General features: G+C 42.7%; 1 protein-coding gene across 3 annotated transcripts in view; it reads left to right on the top strand.

The window, feature by feature from the left end:
* IQCA1 (IQ motif containing with AAA domain 1) overlaps nucleotides 1–26,569 on the top strand; it is a 242,073-nt gene that overhangs the window by 12,690 nt on the left and 202,814 nt on the right. Inside the window, exon 1 of one of the 3 annotated variants that reach the window (XM_056533243.1) lies at nucleotides 971–1,262. The exons of the other annotated variants lie outside the window; for them this stretch is intronic. Coding sequence (XP_056389218.1) covers nucleotides 1,252–1,262 — 11 coding nt within the window. The 5' untranslated portion in view covers nucleotides 971–1,251. Of the gene's footprint in view, nucleotides 1–970; nucleotides 1,263–26,569 lie in introns of those variants that run through there. 3 annotated transcript variants of the gene reach the window in all.

Here is a 26,569-nt window from a genome sequence, read left to right as displayed (position 1 = left end):
GAAATAGCTGCTGGGAGCTGTAAATCACTGTCTATGTCAGTGTTTCCCAACCAGGGTGCCTCCAGCTGTTGCAAAACTACAACTCTCAGCATGCCCGGACAGCCAATGGCTGTCAGGGCATGCTGGGAGTTGTAGTTTTGCAACAGCTGGAGGCACCCTGGTTGGGAAACACTGACATAGACAGTGATTTACACTGAGTCCTGTACAGGCCTGCACCGTTTGCTGTCCGGGCATGCTGGGAGTTGTAGTTTTGCAACAGCAGGAGGCACCCTGGTTGGGAAACACTGACATAGACAGTGATTTACACTGAGTCCTGTACAGGCCTGCACCGTTTGCTGTCCGGGCATGCTGGGAGTTGTAGTTTTGCAACAGCTGGAGGCACCCTGGTTGGGAAACAATGGTTTATGTAGAGGACAGGAGCTTCTTCAGGGTCCTATACAGTACACACAGTGTCCCAAATGGAGCCGCCCTTACTTGGTGTCCAAAGAAGCAGCTAACCCTGGCACAGGTGAAGAGTACAGAACTTGTAGTTCCTCTCTGTACTGTAGGGGGCGCTACCAGACATCCAGTCAGTGCATGCACTTCAGTAATAGAGGTGATTTACCAGTAAAATGTCCATTCTGATTGGCCAGTTCCTCCAGTTGTGACATGTTTCACAGATCTGGACTGTCCATAGCATTGTATGTTGAGTCTGGTTTCAAGTTACCATGGTACAGAAAAAAACATTGTATGTTGAAACTATTGTATGTTGAGGCCATTGTAAGTTGAGGGATCACTGTATATTTGTGTCATAGAAAATAATGTTTCAATAGTTCTGCACACAACATTTCATTAGGATTTATTGCAGAATTATCTTCAGTCAGTTTGTCAGTCATCCAGGACTTCTTAGTTTATCCTTGGCTACGGCAGCCATTTTGTAACAGCCATCCCACAAATCCATCATGTTGATATGTGGATTGTACCATTAGTATATTATAATAGGGGGTAAGCTGCCCCAGGCTACCAGCACGTTTCACTGGTGTTGGGGACATTTAGAATCGGGCTAACAGCCCAGACTCCAGCTTTGCAGCCTTTTCTCCTATTTTGACAACTAATATCCAGCGGGTGTACCCTCCTGACCTACAGTAGATGGTTGAGCTCAGCTATACAGGAAGAACCATCACCAGTTATAGTTGTTAGTTTAGTGTTGGCACCAGGCAGTTGGGCATCATGGTGATATATGAGAAGCAGAGATGAGCATAGCATATAGCAATGAGCAGTAGGTAGGTACCATATACTGAACATCCCCACCCCCAATTGACAGAACAGGACACTAAATTTGCACCTGTTATGGGGAGGTGTAGATTTAGGGTAAATTTATGCAATTTTGATGGTCAAATTGATGGCCCCTTCCAAATTACCTTTAAAAAAAAAAAAGGTACAGAGTGGTGTCACAGACGATCATTATAATCAATGTAATCTGATTTCTCATTTACTTTGCATATTGCTTGTGACCCAGTTCAGTTTCTGTTAGCATTGTGCTTGTAGCGAAGCAAGGGAATGGGATTAATTCATCATTCATTTGTGGATAGGGGATAAGATTCAGTACTAGAGTTCCCCTTTAATGCCATAGACAAATAATTGTTACCTGTTTGGATGCAATGGACACGATTCTTAATGCCTTCTCTTCATGCGCTATTGTTTTATATGACCCTGGTCATAATCAGGTTGAATAAACACAATAGTAAATGAGTACAGTGGTCCCTCAACATACCATGGTAATCCGTTCCAAATGGACCATCGTTTGTTGAAACCATCGTATGTTGAGGGACATGGTCTAGACAGTCTACAACCTGCGGACCTCCAGATGTTGCAAAATCTACCACACCCAGCATGCCCGGACAGCCTACGGCTGTGTCCCCGACGCTCCAGCAAGGCCTCTGCTTCCCCGGCATCCTCACTCTCCGTCGCCGCCATCATGTCGTTACGTACGCCGATCCTATTGGATGATGGGACGGTGTGCGCAGCGACGTGATGATGTCGATGGAGAGCGCCGACGATGGAGGGGATCCCGAAGAGGACGCGCCGGAGCCCCGAGGACAGGTAAGTGATCGTCAGCGGAGCACACGGGGCACCGTAAACGGCTATCCGGTGGCAGCTGAAGCAGTCTGCGCTGCCGGATAGCCGTTTATGCGATGGCCCCGACATACAAAAGCATTGTATGTTGATGTTGACTTCAACATGCGATGGCCTTTGAGAGGCCAAGGTATGTTGAAATGATCGTATGTCGGGGCCATCGTAGGTCGGGGGGGGGGGGGGGGGGTCACTGTAATTTCAATAGGAAAGCTCCCGTTCAAATATCCTTATAGGGCACATGGACATCATAAAAGGGGACCCCCTGTAAGTGCCAGAATCGAGAGCCATAACTGATTGTTAAAAATCTGTCCACTGGGACCCCACCAGTCCCATAAAAAGAGATCAAATGCCCTCCAGTGTGCATACATAGCCAGCACTCAGCATTGTTGGGAAGTCACTTAGAGAGGGAATGGGGCAGAGGCTGACCATGGACACTACTGCTCCATTCACTCAGGGGACAACTGACCTCTGTCCTTGTGGTCTGTGGGGGTCCCAGTAGTCCGACCCAACCCCAACTGATCAGTGAGCTATCCCATTTCACAGGAAATATCCTTAAAGTGAACCAATTTTAATCCTATAGCCTAAATGAAATCATTAAGGTTGGCCATAAACATGGTTGTTGGACAATATCTCTCACAACCCGCCCAATTTATGAATGTTCATTTCAATAGAGGAAGAGAGAGAACTAAAACACTGAAAACACTGGAATAAGGGACTGGGCATGTTCAATTTTAAAAGAAAGTGGAATTTCTCTAGCATTTTTTTATGCAGCTTTGGTAAGGGGCGAGTCTTTAAAGAGTACCTGCCACCACCTCCATTGCTTTATATTATGCTGCTGATATGTTGCCCTCTTCATTACCTGCCCCCCGCAGTTTTTCTTTTTCATTTTCGCCTAGTATTTCCTTCATAATCCTCTTTCAAAGCTTGCTCACTGCAGGCAGTGTTCAATGTAGCTGAGGTGCGCCATGCAGCGTGCACAGCGCTCGCTCCTGTCTGATTGACAGTCAGGGAGCTGCGCTGTGCTTGTCAGTGTCCAGGCTGCACTATGAGACTTCGGACTCATGCATGAGTCTGAACTCTATGAGAGACTTGTGGCGGGGACATGTAAGGAGACCCCTAGTGGTCAGTTTTTACAATTCAAAATAAATATATAAATATAAAAAAAAATTATAATGACATGGTATTAGAAAGTAGTGTTGAGCGCAAATATTCGAATAGCTAATTTTTATCGCGAATATCGGCACTTCGCAATTTCACGAATATTTAGAATATAGCAAAATATATTCGTAATGATGAATATTCGTTTTGTTTTTTCCACAGTACACATCACATTGATGTGTACTTTGTAAATAAAAAGGCATCATCCCTCTCTGCTGCCAACTTGTGGTCCAAAGAAGGCGAATATGCGAAAATTCGCAAATATGGGCACTTCCAGAGGACACTGATCTCTCCCTTCTTTCAGCTTGTAGGCCAATGAGAAGGATGCAAATACAGTTGTCAGAGGTTAGCAACTTCCCTAGCAACCAATAGAAAAGTAGTTAGTTGAAAGATATAATCGCGAATGCGCATTTTGCGAATTTCATTACGAATTTCGCATGGAAAAAAAGTCAAATATCTCGAATTCGGAAATGGCCTATGCCACTCATCACTATTAGAAAGCTGTTTCTAATACATTCAATAACAACATATAAAAAGTTTTTGTGATGACAGGTACACTTTAAAGGGGTACTCCACCCCTAGACATCTTATCCCCTATCCAAAGGACAGGGGATAAGATGTCTGATTGCCGGGGTCCCGCCCCCGTGTGACGTCATGCCCCGTCCCCGCAATGCAAGTCTAGGCTTGCATTGAGGGGACGGGACGTGATGTCACACGGGGCGGAGTCATGATGTCATGGACGTCTGTTCCCGTGGTCGCGACCCAGACCCTCCAGCGCTTTCGGACAAGAAACAGGTGGGTGCCGCATGCTATATTGTGGCGGTCCCCAGTGGTGGGAACCCTGCGATCAGACATCTTATCCTCTATCCTTTGGATAGGGGATAAGATGTCTAGGGGTGGAGTACCCCTTTAACCCCTTTAAGGACAATGGACGTACTCCTACGCCCCCGTTTCCGAGTCCTTAAGGACCGAGGGCGTAGGAGTACGTCCTGTCCATTCCCGGCCCCCCGCCGCTAGCCGGAGGGGAGCCGGTGCCCGATGCCTGCTGAAATCGTTCAGCAGGCATCGCTGCATATCGCCCAGGGGAGTCATTATGCCCCCCCATGTCGACGATGGCCGCAGATCGCTGGACAATTCAGTCCAGCGATCTGCGGCGATTCCGGGTCAATCGGGTCTCCAGTGAACCGGTGACCCGGAATTACTGGCTGAGCCTGCAGGGGTGAGGTGGCACTGGTGCCACCTCACGATCGCCCTGATTCGTCGGCCGGATTCCCGGCCGACCAATCAGAGCGCCTGCTGCGGGTGTCACTCCCGCACCCGCTCCGCCCCTCTTCCGGAGGACGTGAGCGGGTGCGGGAAGATGACCCCGGGTGCTGGGGACCCCGATCCCCGGCATTAATGTTGGGATCGGGGCCCCAGGAGCGACGGCGGCGGCGGCGGGACTGACCTGCAGCGTCGATCAGCAGCAGCAGGAGGTGAGTGACAGCCTCCTGCTGTTGCTTAGCAACAGCTCCCAGCATGCAAAAAGGGCATGCTGGGAGCTGTAGTTATGCAACAGGAGGAGGCAGACCACCACAACTCCCAGCATTCTCTTATGGGCATGCTGGGACTTATGGTTTTGCAACAGCTGGAGGCACATTCTTTCTATGGAAAAGTGTACCTTCAGCTGTTGTGTAACTACAACTCCCAGCTTGCACAATCAGCTAAAGTGCATGCTGGGAGTTGTAGTGGTGCATCTGTTGGTTGCATAACTACCACTCCCAGCATGCCTGTTGGCTGTCGGTGACTGCTTAAAGTTGTAGTTTTGCAACAGCTGAAGGCACACTGAGTTAAGTAGCAAACCAGTGTGTCTCCAGCTGTTGCATAACTACAATCCCCAGCATCCCCAGCCAAAGTAGTTTGCCTCCCGCTGTTGCATAACTACAACACCCAGCATGCCCTTCCGCTGTCCGTACATGCTGGGGGTTGTAGCTTTTGCAACAGCTGAAGGCACACTGGTTGCAAAACACTCACATGGGCGGAGGATTACAGTAAGTATCCGGCTGCAAGTTTTAGCTGCGGCAAATTTTCTGCTGCAGCTCAAACTGCCAGCGAGAAACTACTGTGAACCCCCCGCCCGTGTGACTGTACCCTAAAAACACTACACTAACACAAAATAAAATAAAAAGTAAAAAACACTACATATACACATACCCCTATGCAGCCCCCCTCCCCAATAAAAATGAAAAACGTCTGGTACGCCACTGTTTCCAAAACGGAGCCTCCAGCTGTTGCAAAACTACAACTCCCAGCATGCACTTATAGACCCTACATGCTGGGAGTTGTAGTTTTGCAACAGCTGGATGTTTCCCCCCCCCAATGTGAATGTACAGGGTACACTCACATGGGCGGAGGATTACAGTAAGTATCCGGCCGCAAGTTTGAGCTGCGTCAAATTTTCTGCCGCAGCTCAAACTGCCAGCGAGAAACTACTGTGAACCCCCCGCCCGTGCGACTGTACCCTAAAAACACTACACTACATTAACACAAAATAAAATAAAAAGTAAAAAACACTACATATACACATTCCCCTACACAGCCCCCCTCCCCAATAAAAATGAAAAACGTCTGGTACACCACTGTTTCCAAAACGGAGCCTCCAGCTGTTGCAAAACAACTACTCCCAGTATTACCAGACAGCCACTGACTGTCCAGGCATGCTGGGACTTTTACAACAGCTGGAGGCACCCTGTTTGGGAATCACTGGCGTAGAATACCCCTATGTCCACCCCTATGCAAGTCCCTAATTTAGGCCTCAAATGCGCATGGCGCTCTCACTTTGGAGCCCTGTCGTATTTCAAGGCAACAGTTTAGGGCCACATATGGGGTATTGCCGTACTCGGGAGAAATTGTGTTACAAATTTTGGGGGGTATTTTCTGCTATTACCCTTTTTAAAAATGTAAAATTTTTGGGAAACCAAGCATTTTAGGTAAAAAAAAAATATTTTTTTTACATATGCAAAAGTCGTGAAACACCTGTAGGGTATTAAGGTTTACTTTACCCCTTTTTACGTTCCCCGAGGGCTCTAGTTTCCAAAATAGTATGCCATGTGTTTTTTTTTTTTGCGGTTCTGGCACCATAGGGGCTTCCTAAATGCGGCATGCCCCCAGAGCAAAATTTGCTTTCAAAAAGCCAAATGTGACTCCTTCTCTTCTGAGACCTGTAGTGCGCCAGCAAAGCACTTTTCACCCCCTTATGGGGTGTTTTCTGAATCGGGAGAAATTGGTCTTCAAATTTTGGGGGGCATTTTCTGCTATTATCCTTTTTAAAAATTTAAAATTTTTGGGAAACCAAGCATTTTAGGTAAAACATTTTTTTTTTTACATATGCAAAAGTCGTGAATCACCTGTGGGGTATTAAGGTTCACTTTACCCCTTGTTACGTTCCCCGAGGGGTCTAGTTTCCAAAATGGTATGCCATGTGTTTTTTTTTTGCTGTCCTGGCACCATAGGGGCTTCCTAAAGGTGACATGCCCCCCAAAAACCATTTGTCGCTCCTTCCCTTCTGAGCCCTCTACTGCACTCGCCGAACAATTAACATAGACATATGAGGTATGTGCTTACTCGAGAGAAATTGGGTTTCAAATACAAGTAAAAATTTTCTCCTTTCTACCAATTGCAAAAATTCAAAAATTGGGTCTACAAGAACATGCGAGTGTAAAAAATGAAGATTGTGAATTTTCTCCTTCACTTTGCTGCTATTCCTGTGAAACACCTAAAGGGTTAATACACTTATTGAATGTCATTTTGAATACTTTGGGGGGTGGAGTTTTTATAATGGGGTCATTTGTGGGGTATTTCTAATATGAAGACCCTTCAAATCCACTTCAAACCTGAACTGGTCCATGAAAAATAGCGAGTTTGAAAATTTTTTGAAAAATTTCCAAATTGCTGCTGAACTTTGAAGCCCTCTGGTGTCTTCCAAAAGTAAAAACTCATTAATATTATGATGCAAACATAAAGTAGACATATTTTATATGTGAACCCAAAAATGTTTTATTTTGAATATCCATTTTCCTTACAAGCAGAGAGCTTCAAAGTTAGAAAAATGCAAAATTTTCATTTTTTACATCAAATTTTGGGATTTTTCACCAAGAAAGGATGCAAGTTACCATAAAATTTTACCACTAAGTTAAAGTAGAATATGTCACGAAAAAACAATCTCAGAATCAGAATGATAACTAAAAGCATTCCAGAGTTATTAATGTTTAAAGTGACAGTGGTCAGAATTGCAAAAAACGCTGTGGTCCTTAAGGTGTAAAATGGCCTGGTCCTTAAGGGGTTAAGGACCATTTACCCCATAGTAAATAATTGTAACAAAACCTACACTGCCTGAGTAAAGGCAACCTTAAAGGGGTACTCCTGCATTTAAAAATGTGCCCCTATGCACACAATCTCCAGAACGGGGCCCCAAATTTCCCTGCTGCATGGAGCTCCCAGTTCGCACATGCTCCATGTATTCTTTACTCAGATGTCAGAACCTCAGCGATCAGACACTTATTGATATTGCTGTGCTTACCCTTGTTCTTCCTATACTTTTCACTTGCCATTGGGGTGCCATCCTAAATGCTCATGGTGGTGGCAAGGTTATGCAAAGTAGTTCTCTCCCAGAGAAAAAAGCGCTTACTCTCTAGTGCCACCTATTGGAAGTAGCACTCTCCTCACTGAGAAATGTTACCCTTTTAGCCCCAGGGTGGTAGCAGGAATTCCAGGCCACAGACCTAATATTTCACTTTTAGTCTGAGTAGTTCGCATCAACTGCAAGACATCAGTTTAACATCCATGTCAAGGAATAAAATAGCATATAATTTATAAAGCTTTGCCTTTCCCATGACTGCAAATGGAGAGTATATTGACTTCCAGAGCGCAGATTCCCCAGTCTAGTGTTCGTTGAAGGTGTGATTTATATAGTCACACTGACAAACTCGCACTTCTTCTACCATCTGATCCACTTTATCAGACCATCTAAAAACATTATGTTCCAGAGAGCAAGAGCGTCCAGTAGACTCTCTGGGCATTTGAGGATCTAATGTGCTGCAGCCAGGCTCCTCAATGGGGCTTTTAATAAGTTCATTGCCCTTCACGCTGGTTATATCTCCGTAAGACTCGCCTCTTATACCATCTTTCACGAGAATGAGGAGATTTGAACACGGGACGCATGCTGCACCCATTAATTCAGCGAGGACCGAGAGAGATTTGCCAGAGTTATTTTTAAAGGTGAAATGTGTGTAGCGATCAGGAGCGTTCTGCCTCATTATATCACAGCCATTCCTCGATACGCCAGATTTGTTTAATAGGCCAGAATCAGTAGATTAAGCATTTATGACTAATCTTCCCTGGATATAAGCCTTGTATTATGTCTAACCTGGATAAATTATGGATCGTTTGGGCACTCACTGTTAAACGGCTCCTTTCTGTGGGTTATAACAGGCAGCCAAGCAGAGGTACTGATTATTCCTTTATTGCTGGAGGGGGGCAAAGATGAGTACATATGAAATATATATAGGCTCACTCTACTCACATACACACTCATTCAATTGTGGCTCATTTTGGTACTTTTAATGCATTAAATGATAATGGACATCTTTTGGTTTATTATTTTAATTGCTTGGCGGTCAGTAGATATAACACAAGTCCCAATTTAGCTCCAATTCCTTCACTAATCTTCTCCCATGTCAGGTAACTGATACACACAGCAGCCAGGGAGATGTACAGTTACATGTCTGACCTGACGTTTCTGTTCTGTAGGCAGAAATGTTATACTTTTATATATTTCTTTGGTGGAGAACAATATTTGAGAGGGTTAGAGAGCAAGAGGAGCCACACAGGACTACCCTAGATCCCCTGCTGGGAAGAAATAAACAATCTAATGATGATTTAAAGGGGTCTAATTCTAAGTCTGCTGATTAAATCATGTTTTCTAATGTCATGATTCATAAATTTACTTTGTACAAGTGGACTTTTTTTGTATATTAAAGCAAATGAATATGTAAGCCAAGATAACACTACGCCGCTAACCTTGGAAACTGACTGTATTTAGAGAACTGTAGGCATCCTTGACTTACAATGTAGAATGGATTTGGGCCCATGTAAAAGGCCTGTTAGTCACATTTTGGTGGTATTATTTAGTCATTGTCATGTAGTATTATTTGGTCACTAGATGCAAGTATTATTCCTTTAAAGGGGCTCTCCACTACCCTGCCTTCCGGAGCTCCGCTCGCAGCGTCCGGAAGTTCATTACTCCAAACGCTGTGTGCGGGCTTCCGTGTTCGAGGCCGCCCCCTTGTGACGTCACGCCCGCCCCCTCGTGGGGTCACGTCCGCCCCCCTCAACGAAAGTCTATGGGAAGGGGGTGCGACCGCTGTCACACCCCCTTCCCATAGACTTTCATTCAGGGGGCGGGTGTGACGTAAAGAGGGGGCGGCCTTGAACACGGAAGCCCGCACACAGCGTTTGGAGTAATGAACTTCAGGACACTGCGAGCGGAGCTCCGGAAGGCAGGACAGCGGAGAACCCCTTTAATTTAAAGGGGTACTCCAGTGGAATGCTAATATTTTCAAATCAGCTGGTGCCAGAAAGTTATACAGTTTTGTACATTACTGCTATTTAAAAAATCATAGCCCTTCCAGTACTCCAGCTGCTGTATGCTCCAGAGGAAGTTATATAGTTCTTTCCAGTCTGACCGCAGTGCTCTCTGCTGTCACCTCTGTCCATGTCAGGAACTGTCTAGAGTAGAAGCAAATCCCTATAGCAAACATCTTCTGCTCATGACAGTTCCTGAAATGGACAGAGGTGTCGGCAGAGAGCACTGTGGTCAGTCTGGAAAGAACTACACAACTTCCTCTAGAACATACAGCAGCTGATAAGTACTAGAAGGATAAAGACTTTTAAACAGAAGTAATTTACAAATCTACTTTCTGGCACTAGTTCATTTGAAAACTATTTTTCCACCGGAGTACCCCTTTAAGCTGGTATATTTTATTTCTCGTAAAGTGGTAGTTTTCAGCAAAGGATGCTAGCAAGCTCATTTTCTGATGATTTGTTGAGTTCAATTGATATGCCATATGCAAGCCCCAGTCTAACTTGCCTGCAGCCTGGGGCAAATACTGAAATGGCACCCCCCCCCCCCCACACACACACACCCATTGAAAACCATAAGTAAGAAAGGCTTGTAGAAAATCTGCAGCATAACATAGTACCAGCAAAGTCTACTGTTCTATATCATAGTCTTGCTTTTCCCATTTATGCCTAGTCTAGTCATCATTGGGTCAGTGGAGCCGACAGCGCGGAGCAAGAGAGACGAGGGGTAGACTATACAATTTACAGCCACTCCATGGAACACGCCGCACCTCAGAGACTGTCCAATCTGCAGCCTGACATTAATTACTCATCTCGTTTTTTGTCAAATATGGTTCTGCCATATGCAGCATGTTTCTAAGCTCCGACTAGGTACCACGGGGTGCCTAAAGCTCTATACCAGTGGTCTCCAACCTGCGGACCTCCAGATGTTGCAAAACTACAACTACAACGGGGCGTGACGTCACACTGGGGCGGAGTCCTGACATCACGTACTTCCGTTCCTGTGGTCGCCACAGAGACCCTCGAGCGCTTCCGGACAAGAAACAGGTGGGACCCGGGCAGCGGCGGGACCCCCGCGATCAGACATCTTATCCCCAGAGGCGGCTCTCTAATTAGGCGATATAGGTGGCTGCCTAAGGTCTCGCGCTAAAGGGGGCCTCGCGGCCGCCTAAATCGTGTAGTTAGAGCAGTGATTTTGGCGACATTTTATTTTTTTTCAAATGTCCCGCCCCGGCCTGCGCGCAGGGGGAAATGGAAGCCTGCGTGCGCACTGCGCACACAGCATCCTCCTGCGTCCCCTGCGTGACCCTCTGTAGTATTCAGCAGCTAATAAGTACAGGAAGGATTAAGATTTTTTAATAGAAGTAATTTACAAATATGTTTAACTTTCTGCCACCAGTTGATTTAAAAGAAAAAAAAGGTTTTCACCGGAGTACCCCTTTAAACTACATACCCACTGATAAATAGATATAGTGCATTGCAGTTTTTTTTTATCACGCTTGGGGGGCCTCAGATATATTTTTGCCTAAGGCCTCAAAAAGAGCTGCCTCTGCTTATCCCCTATCCTTTGGATGGGGGGATGAGATGTCTAGGGTGGGAGTACCCCTTTAAATTAACAAATAATCCTAGAATTTGTCCTGTGGGTGTACTCATCCTCAGAGATTTAGCAGTAGATCATTTTGAAGGGGTGGGAACAATACATCCTCTTTAATGGAAATGACATGGGTTCTATTGTCACTCCATAACCAGATCAATGAATGTCTGGAGAGGTAAAATAGTGTAGATCTCTGTGTAGTTCACAAAGCTTTATAAGAGCAGGTGCATTCATAAAAGAATTAGGAGGATGTGTAGAGCTGTACATTCTCTGCCTGGCTGGGAATTCCACATCTGAGGCTTTACACCCCGCCCTGTGGTTTTTTGTTACTTCTCTCCAAGTCAGTTTTTATTCAGTGCTTTTTATGAGAAATCAGAGATGAAAAAAAAAATCATAGTCTGCTAATGCTTACTTATGGACATAAAATGTGTAACTATGACTGTTTCAGGCCTCTCCAACATCAGAAATAAATGTGTAAAGAGTAAATTGTTGTTGCATTATATGATCATTTCTACCGTATATACTCGAGTATAAGCCGAGTTTTTCAGCACGATTTTTCGTGCTTAAAACGCCCCCCCCCCCCCCTCGGCTTATACTCGAGTGAACTCTCCGCCTGTCAATCCCTTCTCAGTGGTCTTCAACCTGCGGACCTCCAGATATTGCAAAACTACAACTCCCAGCATACTCACCTCCCCTCGTCCGGAAGTTAGGGTGAGCTGGTCTGGGCCATCTATGCTGCAGGGACCCTCCGGTGGGGATGGTTAGTCATTGCGGGCTGTCCATTTTCACCAGGGGGGCCTCTTCTCCCCGCTTCGGGCCTGGCCCCGGACTAGTAATGTTGCCTTGACAACGACGCACAGGGACGTTCATGCGCAGCGTCCCAGTGCATCGTCGTCAAGGTAACATCACTAGTCCGGGGCCGAAGCGCGGACAAGAGGCCCCCCCGGTGAAAATGGACAGCCCGCAATGACTAACCATCCCCACTGGATGGTCCCTGCAGCATAGATGGCCTGGACCAGCTCACCCTAACTTCCCGCCGAGGGGAGGTGAGTACAAAACAAAAGGGGGGTCTGGATGATGACGAAGGTCACAGTGGTCTTCAACCTGCGGACCTCCAGAGGTATCAAAACTCCAACACCCAGTATGCCCGGACAGCCGATGGCTGTCCGGGCATGCTGGGAGTTGTAGTTTTGCAACATCTGGAGGTCCGCAGTTTGAAGACCACTGATGAAGGGATTGACAGGTGGTGATGATGAAGGGGGGGATGATGACGAAGGCCGCAGTGGTCTTCAACCTGCGGACCTCCAGAGGTTTCAAAACTACAACACCCAGCATGCCCGGACAGCCGATGGCGGTCCAAGCATGCTGGAAGTTGTAGTTTTGTAACATCTGGAGGTTCGCAGGTTGAAGACCACTGATGAAGGGATTGACGGGGGGGGGGATGATGACGGGGGTCTGGATGATTACATGGGGGGATGATGTATTTCCCACCCTAGGCTTATAGTCGAGTCAATAACTTTTCCTGGGTTTTTGGGGTAAAATTAGGGGCCTCGGCTTATATTCAGGTCGGCTTATACGGTAAATACAATGGGGAACAGAAAAAGAAATGGAAAATAAAAAGAAACTACCTAAAAATGGTGGATGCTACAACTATGTGGGCTGAGCAGACACCTAGTCATTTAGTGTCCTGGGAAATCAATGCACGATGCACTTCTGCAGTCATGCCTCATTGGTCTTCCTAGTGAACTGACAGACTTTAAATTACTTCACTCAACAAAACTTCAAACTTCTTTACATCTTCTAGTTTGTCACTTAACAGTAGATTATTCATGAATTCATCCCATCTTTTGCTCTATGTTTGTTGCATTTTAGGGTTGTGGCATTGTTAGGCCTCATGATTCATGTAGATTTATGCATACTTGCCAGCATTCCTACAGGACCCTCGGAAGGAATAGTACGTGCTGCTCTACCCTACACCCTCTTATACCCATCCCATACAAATGCCACTACAGACTATGGGTAAAAGACCAGAGCTATGTATATTAACAAATAGCAATAACAAACATGTTTATATAACTATATTTGGGGAGATTTATCAAAACCTTTGTAGAGGAAAAGTAGACCAGTTGCCCACAGCAACCAATCAGGTCTTATTCTTTGTTTTTTAGATATTTTTAAAAATGAAAGAAGCAATTTGATGGGTAGCTATGGCCAACTGGTCCACTTTTCATCTGCACAGGCTATGATAAATCTCCCCAATTGTTTCATAAATGTATGTGCAAAACATCAATAATAATACCATCCCAAGATTCGTTATTGAGGTATACGGTCCTCTGTAGGCAGCTTCCACCAACTTTTTGAGCATAATGCCCTTAACACGCTTTCCCAAGGGCACCATAAATCATCAAAACCACATATCCCCATAGGCATATAATAGGGAACCATATCTTTAATTCAACTGCTCAGCTGGTGCACATCTCTTATATTAAAGGGGTACTCCGGTGGAAAACTTTTTTTTTTTTAAATCAACTGGTGCCAGAAAGATTTGTAAATTACTTCTATTAAAAATTCTTAATCCTTCCAGTACCTCTTAGTGGCTGTATACTACAGAGGAAATTCTTTTCTTTTGGAATTTCTTTTCTGTCATGACCACAGTGCTCTCTGCTGACACCTCTGTCAATTTTAGGAACTGTACAGAGCAGCATATGTTTGCTATGGGGATTTTCTCCTGCTCTGGACAGTTCTGGACATGGACAGAGGGGTCAGCAGAGAGCACTGTGGTCGTGACAGAAAAGAAATCCAAAAAGAAAAGAATTTCCTCTGTAGTATACAGCCACTAAGAGGTACTGGAAGGATTAAGAATTTTTAATAGAAGTAATTTACAAATCTTTCTGGCACCAGTTGATTTAAAAAAAAAAAAGTTTTCCACCGGAGTACCCCTTTAATATAAGAGATGTGCACCAGCTGAGCAGTTGTATTAAAGATATGGTTCCCTATTATAGTAGTATACAATAAGTACTGTAAGGATGAAAATTTGTAATAGAAGTAATTTACAAATCTGTTTAAAGGAGTACTCCGGCGCGCACTTTTTTCCTTTTATACCGTCCGGGCTGCAAAATAAAAGAAAACACACTTTCTCTTACCTGCCAACGAGCCCCCGGAGCTCCGGTACACTCCGGTACAGGTGTTCAGTCCCCGGGCTGTATTCTTCGTACTTCCTGTTAGCCTGGCACGTCACACGGAGCTTCAGCCTATCACCAGCCGCAGCGATGTCCCGCCTCGGCCGGTGATAGGCTGAAGCTCTGTGTGACGTGCTGGGCTAACAGGAAGTAAGAAGAATACAGTCCGGGTACCGAACACCTGTACCGGAGCTCCGGGGGCTCGTTGGCAGGTAAGAGAAAGTGTGTTTTCTTTTATTTTGCAGCCCGGCCTGGATAAAAGGAAAAAAGTGCGCGCCGGAGAACTCCTTTAACTTCCTGACATCAGTTGATTTAAAAATAAAGTTTTCCACCGGAGTACCCCTTTAAGCACCTCTCTACAGAACAAGTGCCCCTTTCTACCACGCCGTTACTATGACTAACTACTCCCTGACTCAAAAAAGGGCAGATGGGCTTTAGATGGTTGACTGGAGTCAAGTGACACACCAGTAAAATCCCTTAGCCCCTCCTACCCTCCTGTTCACTGCCACATTGGATTAACATCTTACTTTCCTAGCTTCCTCGTTCTCAGCTCCATTAACCGGTAACCTTCCTGATTCCCCCTCTGGCAACCTGCATTCAGCTATGGCTACACCCCACTCCATTACTCTCCATCCAGTAAACCAGACTACAAAAGGGGAAGGATTTATGTAAAACATGCAAAAAAAATTTTTTGATTTGATGGCTGTTTTGGGGGCATTCACACATGGTCTTGGGGTGGGGATGAAATGTCCCACTTTTGGCGTTTATAATTTTAGTAACTGTATTATTTTACTGAAAGAGTAGTAGAGGCTTGGAATTTCGGCTTCTGCGATTGGTAAAGCCACAGCAAGTGAATTTTAACATGGCTTGGGATAAACATATATCTATCCTAATTTTCATACCCCTGATACTGTACCATATGAGTGCAGTGCCTATTTATGGTAAGGACATATGGTTTAAAAAAAAATACTAAAAAACTGATAAATTATCTAATATGGGGAACAAAACATTTGGTTAAACCCAGTAATTTGGGAGGCCTCTCCTTCTGAACTTTTACTTCATGGCATCACAATTAGGATATTTATCAGGGCAGTTGGGTGCATCACTATTAGATTTTTTGGTGAATAGGTTTGGGTGGAGGGCGTTTGTGGAGTTTGTGAGCGTAATAGCTCACGGTTGTTGGAAATGTATATAGTTGCTACTTGGAGTTTGGCATTCACCCCTTTGTGGAATAATGTACATATTATTTTTTGAATTAGAGTTTAGGATTGTTCATCGTATAGTTGTTATTTTATACACTGATTAGTTTATTTAACCCCTTAAGGACCAAGGACGTACCGGTACGTCCTTGGTCCTGCTCTTCTGATATAACGCGGGGTTACACAGTAACCCCGCATCATATCACAGTGGGCCCGGCATCATAGTGAAGCCGGGACCCGCCTCTAATAGCACGCAGCGCCGATCGCGGCGCCGCGCGCTATTAACCCTTTAGCCGCGCGCTCAGAGCTGAGCCGCGCGGCTAAAAGTGAAAGTGAAAGTTCCCGGCTAGCTCAGTCGGGCTGTTCGGGATAGCCGCGGCTAATCGCGGCATCCCGAACAGCTGACAGGACAGCGGGAGGGCCCCTACCTGCCTCCTCGCTGTACGATCGCCGAATGACTGCTCAGTGCCTGAGATCCAGGCATGAGCAGTCATGCGGCAGAATCGTTGATCACTGGTTTCTTATGAAAAACCAGTGATCAGCATAGGATATCAGTGTGTGCAGTGTTATAGGTCCCTATGGGATGACAATGATCAGTGTGTGCAGTGTTATAGGTCCCTATGGGAGCTATAACACTGCAAAAAAAAAGTGAAAAAAAAAGTGAATAAAGATCATTTAACTCCTCCCCTATTAAAAGTTTGAATCACCCCCCTTTTCCAATAAAAAAAAAAACACAGTGTAAATAAAAATAAACATATATGGTATCATCGCGTGCGGAAATGTCCGAATTATAAAAATATATCATTAATTAAACCGCTCGGTCAATGGCGTGCGCGCTAAAAAATTCCAAAGACCAAAACAGTGCATTTTTGGTCACTTTTTATATCATTTAAAAATGAATAAAAAGCGATCAATACGTCATATCAATGCAAAAATGGTACTGTTAAAAACTTCAGATCACGGCGCAAAAAATGAGCCCTCATACCACTCCATACACAGAAAAATTAAAAAGTTATAGGGGTCAGAAGATGACAATTTTAAACATATTAATTTTCCTGCATGTAGTTATGATTTTTTCCAGAAGTCCGACAAAATCAAACCTGTATAAGTAGGGTATCATTTTAATCGTATGGACCTACAAAATAAATATCAGGTGTCATTTTTACCGAAAAATGTACTACGTAGAAACGGAAGCCCCCAAAAGTTACAAAACAGCGGTTTTTTTTTCAATTTTGTCGCACAATGATTTTTTTTCCCGTTTCACCATAGATTTTTGGGCAAAATGACTGACGTCATTACAAAGTAGAATTGGTGGCGCAAAAAATAAGCCATCATATGGATTTTTAGGTGCAAAATTGAAAGAGTTATGATTTTTTAAAGGCAAGGAGCAAAAAACGAAAATGCAAAAACGGAAAAACCCCTGGTCCTTAAGGGGTTAAAATGGGTTTAAGACATACTTCTGCCTGTCCCCACTGTGGGTCATTGAAAGCAAACTTTATACACATGATATGGTCATGTGAGAATGTTATAATTTTTTGGGAAGACATTAGAAGACATCAAGACAGGGAGGAATTTACAAAAAGTCACGTGAGCTAAGCATTTTTTCACCGTCTTTATTTGGGGCTTTGGTTTGGTGCCATAGTTATCAAAGTGTCTCACAGCATTTGATAACTATGGTGCAATGGCATCAGACCACCACCCCAAAAGAGGGTGGAAATAAATCTTGTAACATTTTTTACCTGTGTACCATCACTTTCTCAAGTGTGGTCTGCCTTGCCATGGTTTTCCACCATGGCAGACCTTCTTCCGCCAAACAAAAGCTACTAAGTAAAAAAAAATGTGCACATGGTAAATCCCTGCCCATTGCAAATGGCAAAACCAAAAGTGTTCTAAACTAGAGCACTTTCTGTTTTGCTCTAAATCAAAAATTGCAATGTGTTGGTGCAAAAAGTACCTGTACCAAACACAGGCAAAAAATTAAGAACAACAAAAAGTTTCATAGATAAATGATAAATTCCCCCCTTACTCCTTTATAAAGAAAAATATATAATGGAGGTTGGAAGTAGAGTCTGGGATTGCTGGGAAAAGGATGGATTATGTTTGTTGTTTTATGTTGGTATTTTGGGTATTTCATTGGCTTATGTTTGTTTGTATTAGAAAATGTCAAAATAAAGAAATAAAAAAAAAATTAGATGGATCTGAGAAAGATGGAAATCCACCTTCAAAATGATTTGTCTTTTACCCTTTGCTGAAATATTCTACTATCTCTATAAAATTCAACTAACATGAATCCATAATATGTCATATATCTCTTCTAGGAGAGAGTACAGTGTCTTATGGATGCACCATACAGCAGCATACAATGCATGTAGGTCTGTGATATGGATTTGAGGTTTTCTGCATTCTGGCATACAGGGTCCATGCATATAGCCTTTCCATGTGAATGAGCCCTAACAGTTTTTCTTTCCCACAATTCTCACTGTTCTGTATATATTCATTACAGTAACATGAAAACAGCTAAAAAAATAAATAAATAAAAAAAGTTGTCTCGTAAAATTCTTGATATCCATGGGCCGATTAAGGATCTCATTTAGCATAATTGCACTTGATTATTATCAGACTCCACAAACATGGGCGATCTAAAGCTATGTGTGGCCCATATACTTGGTAAAAGGGTCTGCATATTAATGTGGTCAGAATATATTTATAAATCCCAATCTGCTTGGTACATAAAGTAAAGCATATGAATTGCATTCCTTTGTATAAGTTAAGGGCTGTTAGATTTTACAGTGTCTTTATTTACATCAATCAGCAATAAAACACCAGTCGGGCTTTCTGATTACAGATGGTTTTCATTATTATGGGTTATGACTTTTTGCACATTAGTTCCACTTGTAATATACTTTATTACATGGAATTAAGAAATTTGTAACAGCTATATTCAGTTATATCGAGCAAAAGGGAATAGCTGGGACTCTCACAATACTAAAATCTTGTGTAAACCATGAAACAGGGCCTTGTCTGCTTTCTCTTGCCAACATGGGTAAGATTTACCCAGAAGCTCATTACGGGCCTGCATCTGCCAGGGTGTGTTAAGGTGAAACGGACGTGAGTCTCAAACTCTCAGCACAAATACAGAAAGATTTTGGCAGGGTAAGCAGCCTGCACATTAAAGCTGCCCAAAGACCTTCTCAGCTGAACTTGTGCCAACCTCACTATTATCAGTGAACAAAGCGGGCACCATGGTGACACCAGAACCCATTACATATATGCATTTTTAGCCCCACCTCAGCACAGGGCGCCTGGCACCTCTAACCCTTCCATCCACCCCCTCTATTGAGTTCAGAGATTTGCAGCTGCCATGTGCACCAAGTGAACTCAATAGCACAATGCCATAATATTATCTTATTGTTCTCTATACCCAGCCTATAGAAACAGAATACTACATTCATCCATCTGGGATAAGTGGATGTATTGTAAGAAGGTGCTTACTCTATACAGATTACTGATTACCCTTTTTTGGCCCAAAATTGTAAAAATAAAAAAACTTCTAAACACCAGGTTGCATGGGATTTAATGCAAAATGTTTAAGAAAACAATTCTCTGGCACTGAGACAGTAGGAGCTGTCTGCTTGAGTAAATAGGGAATGGCATTTACAGCATTTCCCTGATTTCTAAGGGAAGGTTCACCAGTGTGTTGTACTTTGCTCTATATATTTGTACACGTTTTTACTTACATAATAGCACATTTTGGTGGATTAAATAAATAGCAGCATGTTTTTTTTTTTTTTTTTTATGCCGGACCTTGTGTTGCTGTTATATATTTGGCGAAGTATGTGACTATTTGGCTTTCCATTCCAATCGATAAGGTGCAATACTGAGTGACCTCAGTACTGGCTTATACAGTGGGGCAAAAAAGTATTCAGTCAGCCAACAATTGTTCTCCCACTTAAAAAGATGAGAAAGGCCTGTAACTATAACTCAACTATGGCATAATGAGAAAAAAAAAACATAAAATCACATAGTCTAATTTTTTTAAGAATTTATTTGCAAATTATGGTGGAAAATAAGTATTTGGTCAATAACAAAAGTTAATCTCAATACTTTGTTATATACCCTTTGTTGGCAATGGAATAGAGAGGGCGCTACCTAGCGCATTACCACTAAAAACCAGGGTGAACAGAGGTAATTACAATGCTCTCCCAGAATGTTACACTCGCCAAGTGTAACAATGGAAAATAACTTGTGTGTAAGTATGCCGGCAGCCGGTCCACCTTCAGAAAGATGCACAAAGAAACCAAGGAGCCTCCAAGGAGGTGGCGGACATCAGGAGGTGCTGGACACACTCGGAGGGTAAAATCAACTTTAATCACCCATCATGCAACGCGTTTCACAGATTTATCTGCTTCATCAGGCATACTCAGGTGAGTAAAAGCATACTATATATATGGAACTGGGTGGTTAGCCCTCCAGGTGAGCCAAGGAGGGAATTAACCCTCAAGGCTCCACTGGAGGGGAACCACCCAGTATACAAAGATACACATACGAATAAAGAGAAAAGGGGGAAAATTTCACATGTGAACAATACATATAGAAGGGAACATGTATAAAAAGATGTATAAAAAATATAAAAAATATATATATATATAGAAATAATATGTTCATATATACAGGAATGCAGGGGTGAAAAAAACACCTAGCTAACTAGCAACTATGTTCAATAAGGTAGAGTATTACACCAAAGGTAACTAGTAGAGAGTAATGATGAATAAAAAAAAAAAATTCTCTCTTTTTTTTTCTTTTTCCCTTCTTTCCTTCTCTTCCTTCTCCTTTCCCTTTTTTTCCTTTTTGAAAAAAAATACTATTAATATAACGTAGAGCATAATATATATAAAACACAAAATTATACACATTACCAGGCATTTTCTATTGTCTCGTTCAATCCTCCTGGAAATAAAGTACCTAAAGTAAAAATCCAAATTGACTCTCTATTATTGGGTGATTAAAGTTGATTTTACCCTCCGAGTGTGTCCAGCGCCTCCTTTGTTGGCAATGACAGAGGTCAAATGTTTTCTGTAACTCTTCACAAGGTTTTCACACACTGTTGCTGGTATTTTGGCCCATTCCTACATGCAGATCTCCTCTAGAGCAGTGATGTTATGGGACTGTCGCTGGGCAACACTCCCTCCAAAGGTTTTCTATGGGGTTGAGATCTGGAGATCGGCTAGGCCACTCCAGGACCTTGAAATGCTTCTTATGAAGCCACTCCGTTGCCCAGGCGGTGTGTTTGGGATCATTGTCATGCTGAAAGATCCAGCTACATTTCATCTTCAATGTTCTTGATGATGGAAGGAGGTTTTCACTCAACATCTCATGATACATGGCCCTATTCATTCTTTCCTATACACAGATCAGTCGTCCTGGTCCCTTAGTAGAAAAACAGCCCCAAAGCATGATGTTTCCATCCCCAAGCTTCACAGTAAGTGTGTTGTTCTTTGGGTGCAACTCAGCATTCTTTCTCCTCCAAACACAACGAGTTGAGTTTTTACCAAAAAGTTCTACTTTGGTTTCATGTGACCATATGACATTTTCCCAATAATCTTCTGGATCATCCATATGCTCTCTAGAAAACTTCAGACAGGCCCAGATATGTACTGGCTTAAGTAGGGAGACACCTCTGGCACTGCATGATTTCAATCCCTGGCAGCGTAGTGTTACTGATGGTAGCCTTTGTTACTTTGGTCCCAGCTCTCTGCAGGTCATTCACTAGGTCCCCCTGTGTGGTTCTGGGATTTTTGCTTGTGATCATTTTGACACCACGGGGTGAGATCTTGCGTGGAGCCCCAGATCGAGATTATCAGTGGTCTTGTATGTCTTCCATTTTCTAATAATTGCACCCATAGTTGATTTCTTCACACCAAGCTGCTTGCCTATTGCAGATTCAGTCTTCCCAGCCTGATAAAGGTCTACAATTTAGTTTCTGGGGTCCTTCGACAGCTCTTTGGTCTTGGCCATAGTGGATTTTGGAGTGTGACTGTTTGAGATTATGGACAGGTGTCTTTTATACTGATAACAAGTTCAAGCAGGTGCCATTAATACAGGTATTAAGTGGAGGACAGAGGAGACTCTTAAGGAAGAAGTTACAGGTCTGTGAGAGCCAGAATTCTTGCATGTTTGTAGGTGACCAAATACTTATTTCCCACCATAATTTGCTAATAAATTCTTTAAAAAAATATCTCTCATAGTTGAGGTATACCTATGATGAAAATTACACTATACTTAATTAATTATACTTTTTTGCCCCACTGTACAATATAAGACCTGTTTCACACCAGCACCTGGATGTACAGTGCTGTGCAAAAGTAATGTTGCAAAGTAAAAAAGGCATATAAAAATAGAAGCCTAAAAAGTATTATTATAGTATAGTATTATCAATTAACAAAATGGTAATCGAAGAAGAGAAATGTAAATAAATATTTGGTGTGATCACCCTTTTCTTTCAATACAGCGTTCAGTGTTCTGGATACATTTGTATACAATTTTTTTAAAGAACTTGACAGGAAGGTTGTCCCAAATATCTTGGAGAACGAACCAAATATATTTTGTGGATGTAGGATTGTTCAAATCCTTCTATCGTTTCATGTCTTTTTTCCTCTTCCCAGAACACCTAGTGGAGTTCTAATGGCCTTTGAAGCTCCACAAACCAGCAATTGTGTCTCCATAAGGATAATCTTATCCCTTTTATCATGTTATCCCAGACTGACTGGACAATGTTGAGATCAGAGCTCTGTGGGGGCCATATCATCACTTCCAGGACTCCTTGATCTTCTTTACACTACAGTTAGTAATGACATTGGCTGTATGTTTGGGGTCGTTGTTCTGCTTTAGAATAAAAATTTGGAGTCAATCAGATGCCTCCATTATGGGAAGCATCTTACTTTTCAGCACATTTTCTACACCTGCCTAAAACTTTTGCACAGTAGCATATATGCATAATACAGATTTAAAATATGGCTATATTACAGATGAAATACCATCAGTTATGTCAGCATTGTATTTGCATTTCTATACAGTGAATACTGATGGACTGTCTTCTAGTCAAGAATTTGGCTTGCACTTTAAAAACTGGATACAAAATACTTGGACATACTCTAGAAATATGGATGCAATATGACTCAAATATGGATGCATCCGTATTTTAACCCCTAGCCGAAAAACGCTGTTTCTAAACGGTGCTGCGGCACAGGAGAGTTATGAAGCGAGCTCAGCAGCTGAGCCCGCATCTTACCCGCACGGTCATGGCTGCTATCAGCAGCCAGGACCCGTGGCTAGTGTGGGACATCGCAGTTCAAGCAGATATCCGGCATTAACTCTTGCCATGTCTAAAGTTAAAGTGAAAGCTTCCTGGCAGCTCAGTCGGGCTGATCGGGACAATCGCGGTAAAATCGCATTGTCCCGATCAGCTAGAACGCAACAGGAGGGTGCCTTACCTGCCTCCTGCACGTCCAATCTGCGATTGATTGCTTCAAGCCTGAAATCCAGGCTTGGACAATCAACCGCCGATAACACTGATCAATGCATTGCAATGCAATGGCATTGATCAGTGTATTGAATCAATGTACTGCATGTTATTCAAAAAAAAAGTGAAAAATAAAGTTGATAAAGATGATTTAACCCTTTCCCTAATAAAAGATTGAATCACCCCTCATTTCCCATTAAAAAAAACCTGTGTAAATAAAAATAAACATGTGGTATCGCCATGTGCATAAATGTCCAATCTATAAAAATATATTGTTAATTAAACTGCACGGTCAATGGCATACACACACAAAAAAAATTCCAAAGTCCAAAATAGCATATTTTTGGTCATTTTTTATACCATAAAAAATGAATAAAAAGTGATAAAAAAGTCAGATCAAAACAAATGGTACTGATAAAAACTTCAGATCATGGTGCAAAAAATTAGCCCTCATACCACTCCGTGGAAAAATAAAAAAGTTATATGGGTCAGAAGATGACAACGGATACATTTTCCTGCATGTAGTTATGATTTTTTTCAGAAGAAACACAAAATCAAACCTATATAAGTAGGGTATCATTTTAATCGTATGGACCTACACAATAAAGTGAAGGTGTCATTTTTACCAAAAAATTTACTGCCATTTTGTCGCACACTGATTTTTTTTCCTTTTCACCGTAAATTCTTGGGTAAAATAACTGATGTAATTACAAAGTAGAATTGGTGGTGCAAAAAATAAGCCATCATATGGATTTTTAGGCGCAAGGGTTATGATTTTTAAAAGGAGGAAAAAACAAAAGTGGAAAAACGCTTTGTCCTTAAGGGGTTAAAGGGGTATTCCGGTAGAAATTTTTTTTTTTTTTTTTTTTTTTATCAACTGAGTACCCCTTTAAGTCTATTTATTTTTTCCCACCGGAGTACCCTTTTAAGTCTTTTTTATAGACTTTAATGGACAATTGCATCTACAAAATGGATAAAATTAGCACATGTTTTGTTTTAAAAATATGGACATATTTTATACGCCTATGCGAATATCCCCATATACTAAAATTTATATTACAGACTGGAAAGTGTGGATTTGGTACGTTTACATGCTGCAGAAATTTCTGCCACTGAAAATGTATATTCATCTTAGGGTGTATTTACACGTACAGTATGCTGTGCATTTTGAAAGCTGAAGATTTAAAGATGCAGTTTTACAATGTAAACATAGCTTTAAATGGGTTCTCTGGTGCTTAGACATCTTATCCCCTATCGAAAGAATAGGGGATAAGATGGCTGATCACGGGAGTCCCGCCGCCGGGGACCCCCGGGATCTTGCACGCGGCACCCCGTTTGTAATCAGTCCCAGGAGGGTGTTCGCTCCGGGTCTGATTACGGACGACCATAAGGCCAGCGTGTGACGTCACACCTCCACCCCCGTGTAACGTCACGCTCCACCCCTCAATGCAAGCCTACGGGAGGGGGCATGATAGCTGTCACGCCCCTTCCCGTAGGCTTGCATTGAGGGGCGGAGGCGTGACGTCACACGCTGGCCCTGTGGTCGTCCGTAATCAGACCCGGAGCGAACATGCTCCTGGGACTGATTACAAATGGGGTGCCGCGTGCAAGATCCCGGAGGTCCCCAGCAGCGGGACTCCCGCGATCAGGCATCTTATCCCCTATCCTTTGGATAGGGAATAAGATGTCTAAGCACCAGAGTACCCCTTTAAATCATTAAATATGTGCAGGGTACTGTATGTGTGAATAGACCCTTAATAAGATAGCTTCTGCAAGGTGTGCATGAATTTCTACACATTTCTTTCAATTGAATGAGGCATTGGTTACATTCCCAGCTAACCAGTCAGCTACTGGTGGTATGCCACATTTTTCAGTCCTACCCAGAAGCCAGATACGGTCAGATACGGTTAATTGAGTCACTAGGCGACTCCTTTTGGGTCATTGGATTGAATGGGGTCTGCACTGATCTGAGCACGGATGACCCTCAGTCAACCTGCTCTTTTCATTAGAATACATTTATAGAAATATGATTACTATTTGTGCTTATTTATATTTTAGAAAAATTGAAAATTATTCACAGTCAATAAATATAGTAAGAATCTGTAGAAGTAAACCTGAACATACATGTAGATTCAGAAAACGGATATTAGAGATCAGCGATTCGTCACAAACTCGGCTCCTCGGTTGCCGACTTTATCCTGCATAAATGAGTTCAGCTTTCAGGTGCTCCGGTGGCTGGAAAAGGTGGATACAGTCCTAGGAGAGAGTCTCCAGCCACCGGAGCACCTGAAAGCTGAACTCATTTATGCAGGATAAAGTCAGCAACTGCCGAGCCGAGGAGTTTGTGACAATTCGAATCACTGTAAGTTCGCTCATCTCTAATGGATATTCATCAAAACATGTGGAGAGGAACAGTGGAGAGGTTGACCAGATTTTAGATTTTTAGCTTCTTTTCTTAAAAAGGCCTTTGAAAAATGAAAGCTGAAATCTGAAATTGTGTTATGGACACCTACTCCACTGTTCCTTTGCACAAGTTTTAATAAAACTCCATGATATATTGTTTTGCCTCAAATTGCCTTAAAGGGGAACTCCAGTGGAAAAAAAATGTTTTCAAATCAACTGGTGCCAGAAAGTTAAACAGATTTGTAAATCACTTCTATAGAAAAATCTTATCAGCTGCTGTGTACTACAGATATACTACAGAGAAATTTGTGAAGTTCTTTCCAGCCTGACAACAGTGCTCTCTACTGACACCTCTGTCCGTGTCAGGAACTGTCCAGAGCAGGAGAGGTTTTCTATGGGGATATGATTCTAATCTGGACAGTTCCTGACACAGACAGAGGTGTCAGCAGAGAGCACTGTTGTCAGAGAGAAAAGAAATTCACAAATGTCTCTGTTTTATATAGCAGCTAGTAAGTACTGGAAGGATTAAGATTTTTTTGTATAGAAGTAATTTACAATTCTGTTTTAACTTTCAGGCACCAGTTGATTTGAAAACATTTGTTTTCTACTTGTTTCCACCGGAATTCGGAACAATATGGGAACCTGGGTAGCATAGGATACTTGTAGGTCATCTTTTTTAGTAATAAACTAAGTATAAAAATGACTTTGTCATTTATAGATAATTTTTTTCCCCAATTTCTAAAGAGATTACAATAGAAGTAAAAGTGTCCCATCTTTTCATGCC

This window comes from Hyla sarda, chromosome 8, assembly GCF_029499605.1.
Source record: "Hyla sarda isolate aHylSar1 chromosome 8, aHylSar1.hap1, whole genome shotgun sequence".
Lineage (NCBI taxonomy): Eukaryota > Metazoa > Chordata > Amphibia > Anura > Hylidae > Hyla > Hyla sarda.
The sequence above is the reverse complement of the archived record's forward strand: the minus strand, read 5'-3'. Positions and strand labels throughout refer to the sequence as shown.